This window comes from Ammodytes marinus (assembly GCF_949987685.1).
Source record: "Ammodytes marinus genome assembly, chromosome: 9".
Classification (NCBI taxonomy): domain Eukaryota; kingdom Metazoa; phylum Chordata; class Actinopteri; order Uranoscopiformes; family Ammodytidae; genus Ammodytes; species Ammodytes marinus.
In genome coordinates this window covers 17,851,719-17,863,533 of record NC_137213.1, presented here as the reverse complement: position 1 = coordinate 17,863,533, position 11,815 = coordinate 17,851,719, and the positions used below count along the sequence as shown (strand labels likewise).

The 11,815-nt window shown below is 37.5% G+C and overlaps 1 protein-coding gene across 1 annotated transcript; it reads right to left on the bottom strand.

Annotated features, from left to right (window-relative positions):
* Positions 1-16: 16 nt before the first annotated feature.
* LOC307255121 (uncharacterized protein) lies at positions 17-10,846 on the bottom strand. The gene is made up of 11 exons (XM_080033749.1): positions 10,685-10,846; positions 10,220-10,320; positions 8,331-8,421; positions 3,744-3,855; positions 3,487-3,562; positions 3,284-3,350; positions 2,235-2,382; positions 1,082-1,142; positions 839-969; positions 616-705; positions 17-393 (listed from the first exon to the last, which is right to left on the bottom strand). The coding sequence occupies exons 1-11, from the start codon at positions 10,765-10,767 to the stop codon at positions 373-375; spliced, it is 981 nt and encodes a 326-aa protein (XP_079889875.1). The 5' UTR covers positions 10,768-10,846; the 3' UTR covers positions 17-372.
* Between the last annotated feature and the right edge of the window lie 969 nt (positions 10,847-11,815).

The following is an 11,815-nucleotide window of genomic DNA, read 5'->3' as shown; positions in this document are numbered from 1 at the left end:
TGTTCTAAATAAAAAAGCAAAGAAACAAGTTGACTTCTTCAATTATTTTATGTTTCCCACACAAATTATGAAAACGCTCATTTATATTTAAAACAATTACAAAGTTTTATCTAATTAGTTAAAAAATTATGAAAACTGGGGAAATATACTGCAGCTAACGTAACATACAAAGAAAATCTATTTTAAGAAAACCCAGACTCAAGATGTGTAAATTGACTCTGACAGATGCTGCATGGCTCATGAACAGTATGCCACAGCATGTATGTGTAATGTAGTAGTGATTTAAGTGAACCATTTTAAGTCCAAAGTTCATCTGAAGCAAACAGTGTCTTAGTGGAAACAGTATTTTATAAAGGTCCCCGATGATTTCCTTCATTCAAATGGACTGTTACCCTGAAAGAAAAAAATCAGGCAAGCTTAAGTTGCATCTGAAGAGGTTGATGTAGCCCAAGTGCAGTCCATTTAAATATATACAGTATGCTTTGTAGGATACCATTGGCTGGTTCTGCTATATACATAAAGTTTACTTAGGCTTAAAATAAACACTATATTCTATACCATACTATCATTAGTTGTATTAGAATTATTTTAAATTGTTCACTCTTGCAAAAATACCTTCAAGAATTGTTCAAACTGAGGTTCCAGCCCCCTCATCATGGTTTCTGCTGTGTCAAGGCAGGCACGGCTCTGCTGCACTTCAAACTCCTACAAGGGATAAATCAATCATCATCAACATCATATGAACTTATTACTTCTGGGGCCGTTTCTGAATTTACAAAGACTGAAAGAAGATATCCGAGTCCAGTAATAAGATAATGCTCCTTGAAAGCAGTGTTACCCTTGTGTTGAAGAGGTGTTCCTGAGAGGTAATGTGAGTCTGCACCGAGGATGCAGACGTGGATACGAAGACTTTGCAAGCTGCACAGTGAAACATTTCAATCCTTGTCATGTGGTCATTTTCCTGTAAGGCTGACAAAACAAAGAGAAGACTGTATTCTGCCTTTTTTTTATCTGGAATTGAAGAAACTGTTATAAGGCAATGCATGTGTTTCACAGTTTTTGACAATTAAAGGTTATTTACCTTGAAGTGCACTATCCTCTATGGCTCTGCTACACTTACGACTTTTACACAGCATGATTTCCTATGAATAAAACAAAATAAAATGAATAAGTATACGGTCCATCACCATCCAGACTCACCATTGTGCCAACATTTGTTTAACCGTCAATAGTCTGGATAGTATTTAATACCTTATGCTGGGCTTACACTAAAGGACTTTTAAAAGACTTTGAAAAGACTGAAGACTGACACCCTAGAATATAGAGTGTTCTTTAGAAACAAGGAGGATTGTGGTGGAGGCGTTTGCCAATGTTGTTGTAGTTTCCTGAGGTTGCCTTTATGCTGGGTTTACACTAAAGGACTTTTAAAAGAATGAAGACTGAAACCCTCTTACATCTAAAGACAATCAACTCACACCTGAAGACAATAAGTCATTAGTTCTCAGTCACAGAGAAAAGACAGGGGGTCTCATATTGCAAGACTACAACTAGATTCCATTTTGAAATTAATATAATTTCCAATCCTGCTACAGGGGATTAAACGTTTTTTTTAGCAGGTAAAATGGACTGGGTGTATAAACAACTATATGCCCTTATCACGTAGGCTTTGTGTCATGCATAATCACGTTTAAAACTGCAAACGCGATTGTGATTATATTTAATTGAAAAAAAGTAAATTCAATAGTCAGAGCGGGGGACATCATGTAGTTATTTGACCAAATGTACTGTATATGCTGATACCGTCCCCAAATAACTCTCACTCCTAACCCTGTATTTGACAGTAAAGTGTTAAGGTTGCGTGGTTCTCCAGCCGAGGCTGCTACGTGAAAGTGTCCGGAAAAAGTGCCTCACAGCTGGACACAGGTCGCGACTAATGCCGCTCCTCCTGCATCGTGTCTGGTGCTGGAGAGAGTGTGACAGTGTTCACGTCATTTCGCTTGAGCCAACCCCTTAAGACTAACGATAATATCAAACCTGTTTGATAATGTCAGAACGTCAAGACGGGGAGAAGACTGGCTGAAATCGGGTCGGAAGACCACCATACACCAAACGACTGAGATTACGGGCACGCGCCACAACTCCAGCAAGACTCCCGTGATTTCAGTCCGACATTGAAAGATTGTCTGCGACTATCAAATCGCGTGAAAAGTTGTGTAGTGTAAGCCCAGCATTACCTGTAGGAAGGCTATTGCCATATCGTCATAATTATTCTGCTGCTGGATGTGTTCCAGGGTGTCCCAGTGACTCTTGTTTTCCAAATGATCCTTTAGCTCCTGGCTATTGCTTAACTCAACATCGCAGAGGTCACAAGTGATGGGGGTCCTAAAAGGACAATATTAAAGAGATCCTGTGTTGCAGGTTATTCACATCCAAACAGCTAAAAAACAAACCTTTCAACTGCCAAAGTGCAGGACAAGCTTAAAGTGAATGACAGTAAATATCTTTGAATTAAGAGTCCCAAGAGTTGAGTCAGAAAGACGTAAGGTTATTAAGCGTTATTTAAAAAATAAAATCCGGTTGATTAGTCGATCTATCATCAATCAGCCCAACAGGGCTCTTAAATCATAATAAGTTATGTTTGGGTTTGGGTTTTATTGGAGCTTTGCAGCTACAGTGTCTGACATTTGTAGGAACAAAACGTGGATCTAGCAAAGTTGTAAATTAACTGGTATGATCTGCCCGAGTGTGCACACTGCTGACTATGCTCTCTCTCTTTCACCTTTGTCAACCACCCAAAGTTTACATTGTATCACAATCTGTAATAACTGTAGTGGCTGACATATGCATGTCCACATTTTTAGTTTTGCACAAGAGGTGTGGACTTCATTCTATTATGACTGATGGCAGCTAATAACAAATACATACAAGCATAGCAACATAGTAGTGTGGATTTCCTCTTCTTGAATATACTTGTAATAAATCCTTTTACAACAGGACTTTAGTAACTTGATGCTGCACACCAAATACTTGGCTCCTGCTTTGTGTCTGCGTTAACAAGCAATGAGGTTTAACATTTCTTTCTATATTGGTTACAGCTCAATATGTGTGCCATGAGTTAACCCTGTACAATTTTAGCCAAACTATACTAGAGGACAATACAAAAAAACTATTGACAATCTGAGAACATGTGTGTTCTTGTTGTTGCTATACACTGCTATCATGGGATGGGAAATCTATATATCCCATCTTAAAACAACTGGGCACAAGTGTCCTTGGTTCTTACTTGTCCATTCTTATATTGTTCCTTCTATTTCTTGTTACTTCTGTGGATGGTGTGATGTCGTCCATCTCTGTAAAAAAGGGTGCTGATTTAAAGTGTGTAAACCATGCAATCACTTTTCTCCAATAATTATTTATCCTATATTACATTTGAAGTGGTGGGACCAAACGGCAGAGCAACGTTACTTTGTTAGAACCCTAACCTACCTGTTTCCATGTATTCCGAATTTTGCATATAGTCCTGCCGTGCCCTTGATGGGGATAATCTAACAGCAGTGGTCCTCTACAGACGAGAGAATAGTTGGTACCAAGTATCACAGGTGCATATACTAAAGAACCACAGACAATTTCATCAAATTCTAACAAAGCACAACAAACAGGCTCTGTATCCTGTTTAGGTCAGCAACTCAAGATTCAATATAACCACAGAACACATTCATAAATGTTTACATTATTTGTGATACCTCTCTCCTATATTCTGAAACTGTCATCCTCTCCTCCCCATTGGTCCTCTGTCGTGGGGTCTCGTGCTCAGAGTCTGACGAGCCTGGTTCGTAAGGATTATAAAGCTCCACCCTGAGAAAGACGGGAGAAGGAAGGAAGTAAGTAAGTAAGGTGTGTGTGTGTGTGTGTGTGTGTGTGTGTGTTATATGAAATTTCTTATTCATAGATCATCTGTCAACACATGAGATCATCCACTGAAAGCAACCTAATGAGCCCTCAGTGAGCCAATACAATTTCCTACCACTTGTGATTTTGCCTCATCAGGTCTACCTGGAATAATACAGCCACCTTCAGACAGCCCGTGTTTTAACAGTTGAAGGTTCAAATGTGGGAGGTCCTGGATGATTGTGACTACAACAGGTGACAACACTCCACAACAAAAATTGAAAAAATGAAAATTGCAAAAGTCTTACCGCTGTACAAAACTGGAAACAAACACCACTTCACAAACTACAGGCCTGTTTCACTGCTTCCTCAATTTTCAAAATTTTTAGAAAAACTCTTTGCTGCCAGATTGAACAAATTCATCAATAAACACAATTTACTAACTGACAGCCAATACGGCTTCAGACCCAACCGATCCACTTCATTAGCAGTCATTGAGCTAATTGAAAAGATATCAAATTCCCTGGACCAAAAGAATTATGCAGCCGGTGTTTTTATTGATCTCAAAAAAGCATTTGATACCATAAATCATGACAGAATAATAAATAATTAGAAAGGTATGGTATCAGGGGGGTTGTATTAAACTGGCTGAGGAGCTATTTACAGAACAGGCAACAGTTTGTGAAGATGGGTGAACATATGTCATCTTGTTTGGACATTGCTTGTGGGGTCCCCCAGGGGTCAGTATTAGGGCCAATTCTTTTTATTCTCTACATTAATGATATATGCAAAACATCAAAGATTTTACAATTCGTGTTATTTGCAGACGACACTAATACTTTTTGTATGGGAGAGGACTTGCAGCAGCTTCTGGAGTTAATTACAACTGAAATGAGCAAATTAAAAAAGTGGTTTGACAATAATAAATTGTCATTGAATCTAAGTAAAACAAAAATCATGTTGTTTGGAAGTTGTAATTCAAATAATGACGTAAATGTTAAGATTGACGGTGTTAATATTGAAAGAGTGTATGTAAATAAATTCCTTGGTGTGACAATAGACCATAAGCTCAGCTGGAAACCTCACATAAAACATGTTAAATCTAAACTGTCACGAAGCATCTTAGTCCTGTGTAAAGCAAAGCATATATTGGATCAAAAATCATTGCATATTCTTTACTGCTCAATGATCTTACCTTATTTAAATTACTGTGTGGAGGTCTGGGGGACCACTTACAAAAGCTCACTGCTACCATTAGTCACATTACAAAAACGAGCCATAAGAATAATCAATAAAGCTGGATATTATGATCACACCAACCTCCTCTTTTTACATTCCCGTATCATAAAGTTCAATGACCTGGTTGAATATCAAGTTGCACAAATCATGTTCAAAGCTAGAAATAAACTACTACCAGGTAACATTCAAAAACTTTTCTTTGACCGAGAGGGGGGTTACAATTTGAGGCAACAGTTAAACTTTAAGACACTGGCTGTACACATGACTTTAAAAAGTCATTGCATCTCAATTGGGGGTGTGAGGATGAGCATGGAGCTAAAGCAATGTCCAAACATGATCCAGTTTAAAAAATGGTTCAAAGCAATGATTTTCAAAAGGTACAAGGATGAGGGTGAGAAGTAAGAAGGAAATTATGAATAAATAGATAAATAATAATAATAATAATAATATTATATAGGGGAAGGTGGGGTGATTTGTGCAACTTTTTACTCAAAGTGATTTTAAAGTGAGGCCTTGACAGTTATGTCTCCAACTCAAATATGTACATATATTTCAGGATGTTGTGCATCCCTGGCAATAAAAACTTTGGATCTGGAATAAACTGTTTGAGAAATATAGCTTTCGGAAAAAAAGTTGTCTTGTCGCACAAATCACCCCAATGACAAAGTCACCATCATCATCTTTCTGGCCATCTGAACTCTCATCAGTGGTGTCGTTAAGTGGAATTGAGATGTCACTCTCTTCTGAGCTACTGTAGACAATCACTTTCTTTTGGTGACCAGCGTATACAGCCATGCCACTGGCACAACTCTCAGAAATGTACTTTGCACTAGTTGCTCCGTGCTTGTGGAACCAACTGCCACCTGACAAATGTGATTCCCCCTACATTTCTGCCTTTAAATCAAGGCTCAAAACCCATATGTACACCCTGGTGTTTCCTCCCCATTAACCTCTGCACTACTTACTTACCTCTGCACTACTATCTGTGTTTATGTGGATGTATGGGCTTTACGTCTTTTATTTTGGTTATTGTTATTTTACCTTCATTGTTTACCTACTGAATGCACTATGTACAGCACTTTGGACAGTGCAAACTGTCATAAATGTGCTTTTATAAATACATTTTACTTACTTACTTACTTATAACTCACCCAGGCCCTTGCGCACAAATCACCCCATCCCCAGAATTTTGGATAATAGGCATGATGCAGCAATTTAGGGTTGACATTGTGCTAATTATATACTCTAAGTGTAGCATACCAAAGCACTAAAACATGTGTCAAATGTTTTCAAACGTGTCTATAATTGTTCAGACACAATAATCAAAAAACCTTGATCATGGAAATTTTACTTTGAAAGGCAAAACACAGTTTTTTGAGCTTAAATGTGCTTATATCTTATTCCTTGTGTCTCCCTTCTTTACAGGATGAGTCAAATGGATGGCTCTTCTTAAATATGTGGTCACATTTCCAATTTCTTCCACGGTTTTCTAGAAACAATGGGTTTTGCAACTTCCAAAATGCACAAATCACCCCACCTTCCCCTATATATATATATAGGGGAAGGTGGGGTGATTTGTGCAACTTTTTACTCAAAGTGATTTTAAAGTGAGGCCTTGACAGTTATGTCTCCAACTCAAATATGTACATATATTTCAGGATGTTGTGCATCCCTGGCAATAAAAACTTTGGATCTGGAATAAACTGTTTAAGAAATATAGCTTTCGGAAAAAAAGTTGTCTTGACGCACAAATCACCCCACTATGTGGGGTGATTTGTGCGTCATTGTGTCACAATGACAAAGTCACCATCATCATCTTTCTGGCCATCTGAACTCTCATCAGTGGTGTCGTTAAGTGGAATTGAGATATCACTCTCTTCTGAGCTACTGTAGACAATCACTTTCTTTTGGTGACCAGCGTATACAGCCATGCCACTGGCACGACTCTCAGAAATGTACTTTGCACTAGTTGCTCCGTGCTTGTGGAACCAACTGCCACCTGACAAATGTGATTCCCCGTACATTTCTGCCTTTAAATCAAGGCTCAAAACCCATATGTACACCCTGGTGTTTCCTCCCCATTAACTATCTTACCTCTGCACTACTATCTGTGTTTATGTGGATGTATGGGCTTTACGTCTTTTATTTTGGTTATTGTTATTGTACCTTCATTGTTTACCTACTGAATGCACTATGTACAGCACTTTGGACAGTGCAAACTGTCATAAATGTGCTTTTATAAATACATTTTACTTAAATACTTACTTATAACTCACCCAGGCCCTTGCGCACAAATCACCCCATCCCCAGAATTTTGGATAATAGGCATGATGCAGCAATTTAGGGTTGACATTGTGCTAACTATATAGACTCAAAGTGTAGCATACCAAAGCACTAAAACATGTGTCAAATGTTTTCAAACGTGTCTATAATTGTTCAGACACAATAATCAAAAAACCTTGATCATGGAAATTTTACTTTGAAAGGCAAAACACAGTTTTTTGAGCTTAAATGTGCTTATATCTTATTCCTTGTGTCTCCCTTCTTTACAGGATGAGTCAAATGGATGGCTCTTCTTAAATATGTGGTCACATTTCCAATTTCTTCCACGGTTTTCTAGAAACAAGGGGTTTTGCAACTTCCAAAATGCACAATTCACCCCACCTTCCCCTATATATATATATATATATATATATATATATATATATATATATATATATATATGGGTTGTATTGATATGGATTTATATACTGATTGTATAGATATGTATGTAGATATGGATATATTGATTGTTTATAAATATAATTATAGATATATGCATTGTATAAATATATAACATATAAAAAATCATAGTATATTAAGTTGTATGTATGTATAGATCGCAAATTGTATAGAGATTATATGGATTACATGAAGCGAATATAATAAATATTTTTATTTTTTTATTTTTATTTTTTTATTATGGAAAAGGGGTAGGATTAAATAAGTGTATACTTCTTCCTGCTCCTTTTCGGGCATGTCACATCAATACAGATCATTTGTTTTCTTTTTTTTAAACATAAATTTTGTTTGTTGTATTTTTGTGCTTTTCATTTAGTTTTGTATTGTTTTTGATATGTCTGAAATAAAATAAAAAATGAAAATGAAACTCTCCAATTGACAATTAGTCAACAATATGCTGTAAAAATCAATGGCTGTCTTACCCATCTGGACTTCTGTTGCCTTTTTCCTGAGAGTTGTCATCTTCTCCTAATGGTTTGAATGAAGACCTCCATCCACCACAAGAGGGTGTTGCTGTATAATACAAAGTGTAAATATAGATGAAGCCTTACCTATTTTGACAGGCTGAATTCATTTAGAAATGTATATAGTTGATGAACTGCAAGATGATGTGTTTGGGGAATTTTTTGTTGACCATTTTCGTTACTAGGACGCTTATGAGCCCATTAGCGGAGATTAGTTCCACTTTCTTTCTGTATAGTCTCAATAGATCAGCACACTTCTTAAACATGCCAAATTCATCAGTGAAATGTAGCACCGTGATCTCCCTCGTACGTACAGTATACGTGCCTAATACCCAGGGGGCAAAACCCTCTTTTTTTGGAAAACAGAGATGGGCTGTTCGCTGTTGTAAAAGGTTGTTCACCAGAAATGATATCTAGGACCGTCAAGGATCACAACCTGGGTGGACAACCTGGTCAACTACCTGCTGGAAAGCTACATGGGGCCGAAATAGAAGATCGGAACCATGGTTTAATGCGAGGGTAAAACATTTTTTTTTTAACTTATAGATATCATCTTGAAACTTTGCCAGTTGATTACTGGCATTAAAACAATGATTTTTTGTATTGAAGTTTTTTTCAAAAATGTTTGAATATATATGCAAATTTGGCATATTTCACAAATTATGCACACATTTGCACATCTTTAAAAACCAAAAATCTAGATATTGGATAAAGCCAGAGTTAAAATCTTTATTGCATTTTGACATTATATAAGTGTGTTAAGTTTCTACATAACAAACGTCCTCTGTGAGAAATGGTGTGACAATTCTGGTTTGATAGTGGTTAGATTGACATGATTTGATAGTTTTTTTCATTACTCTGACCCAAAAATCGCAACTTCTAAATCACTTACATCAACTCAACTTTCCATAATCACTCTTAGCACTATTCTGCAGGTTATTAAAGAAGGATTTGTTACACAGCCTTTTTTTATTTCATAAATCAAAAAATACTATGTACAGGTCTTAAAAATGCATTACGGCATGTTTTGAAGAAGAAAATGTCTCATAAAACAGACTATGAACAACATATGAAAAAATCCTTCTTCAATAACCTACAGAATAGTTCTAAGAATGATTATGGAAAGTTAAGATGATATAAGTGATTTAGAAGTTGAGATTTCTGGGTCAGAGTAATGAAAAAAACTATCAAATCACGTTTATTTATACACTATCAAACCAGAATTGTCACACCATTTCTCACAGAAGAAGTTTGTTATGTAGAAACTTAACACTTATATAAAGTCAACATGCAATAAAGATTTCAACTCTTGCTTTAGCCAATATCTAGATTGTTGGTTTTTAAAGATATGCATATGTGCGTAATTTGTGAAATATGCTAAATTTGCATATATATTCAAAAAAAAATTAAAGAAAACTTCAATACAAAAAATCATTGTTTTAATGCCAGTAATCAACTGGCAAAGTTTCATGATGATATCTATAAGTTAAAAAAAAAATTTTTTTACCCTCGCATTAAACCATGGTTCTGCTTTTCTATTTCGGCCCCATGTAGCTTTCCAGCAGGTAGTTGACCAGGTTGTCCACCCATGTTGTGATCCTTGAAGGTCCTAGATATCATTTCTGGTGAACAACCTTTTACAACAGCCCATGTCCAAAAAATCACTTTGACCCCTGGGTATAAGTCAAACAGTGCCCAACATATGAAAGATAACAGACTTGACATTCCCTTTAATGATTAAGTGTCTGTCACAGTGTAAGTGATTTGATGTAAATGAGCTAAAGCCTGGAAAACCACTGCAGTAGCCTCATACGGGGACGATGTGCCTATGTGCCTGCAGAAGTTACCTGGTTGTGTGGTAGCAGCCGTGTCCGTTTCCGTGCTGTTTGAGTTTTCTGCTACCTTCTCTGAGATGTGCTTCATAGCTTCCAGGAAGCCTCGGGGGACTCTTGTTTGTCACAGAAAACAACAAATATTCAAAGCCAGTGAATACAACAATTAAGGCTATGATAAATGTAGCAGGGTAAAGATATACTGGGTATAACAAATCAGCTGGATTAGCCATATTTGCTACTAATAGCATTAGCTACAGAGCTAAACACGAAATAGTTTATTGTAAATCATGTTTGAGGTAGCGTTCAAGGGTAGCGGTTAGTCCTCTGACATAACCCTCAATATCTAGTCAACAATTAGCCTGAGATAAACTAATCCAACAAGCACCATGTTCGTCGCTGTGAAGCCAAAACTTTCTCAGATAAATAAGCTTCAGCTCAACATTAGCTACATGCTAAATGCACAGAGCTCTGAATTACCTTCCAAGCTGCTGTTTGTGCGGTGCAGGTGCCCCCATAGGTACGGCTGAAGGGTTGAACGGGACATTATTCTTACGCATCATTGTTTGGTTGCTTTATAGCAGCGGACAAGTTGATATGAAGTATCAGAGGTGATGGGTAGTTTACCTACATAGAGCTAGACAATACGGACTCCAGCCGACAGGTGGCAGCACCGCAACATGACGAAGGGGCAAGGAGCTGGTCCTGGGGCCTGTTTCAGGTAGCTGGTTTTGAGGCAACCCGGAGTTTGTTCGCTCTGAGTTGGTGGAAACTCTGGGTTTTCCGTTTCAGGTAGCAGGTTCAGTGCAACCGAGAGTCAGTTACTGCGGCAACATACGCCGTGGGTCTAACCTGCTGGATAGGTGGTTAGACCTACCCGAGTTTGTTTTCACTTTACGCTGCAGCTCCGACTGAAGAAGGAGTGTCACTGTCACACGCGTCCCTGTACAGTTTGAAGCAAAATCACTCCACAGAAATCTCCATCGGGATGTTTTTATCATTTCCTGATGATTTTACGTTTGACCGATCATTTATCTGATCAGTAGCCTTGTTCTCAGCCCTCGGTCCGTTCATATAGGCGGCCACCTTACACATCGTGACATGCTCTACATTCAGATTAATAAACCTATTTGTATTGTATGCTTTTTAACGTCTGTGCCACTGAACAGATTTATGTCAGGTGGATTCGTGTAACGCTGCGGCTGCACGCGATTGTTACTGTTCACTTGTGCGATCCTAAAGTCACAGACGAGCCCTTTTATATTCATATTATAGCCTAATATGAATATAAAAATTACATAAATAATTATATAATAATTTAAACTGTGATCACTTGAGGAAAATGGATCTGATAATAAATCAATCAGGCTCTTCAATGGAAACTGTCACCTTATGTGTCAGACGTTAATGTCTTTCACTCCCCATTTAAAAGAAGCGACAGTCTGTTTACTGCACAGTGGGCTATTAGGCTACAGCTTCCCAAATACAGCGAATATAAAACACTGTCAGAAATGCTGTGCCGCGCCAGCTTTATTACTTTACTGCTGATATGCGTAACTTTTTAAAATGGACTATGTACTATATATTTTTTCTGAATTGCCGAGGAGATTA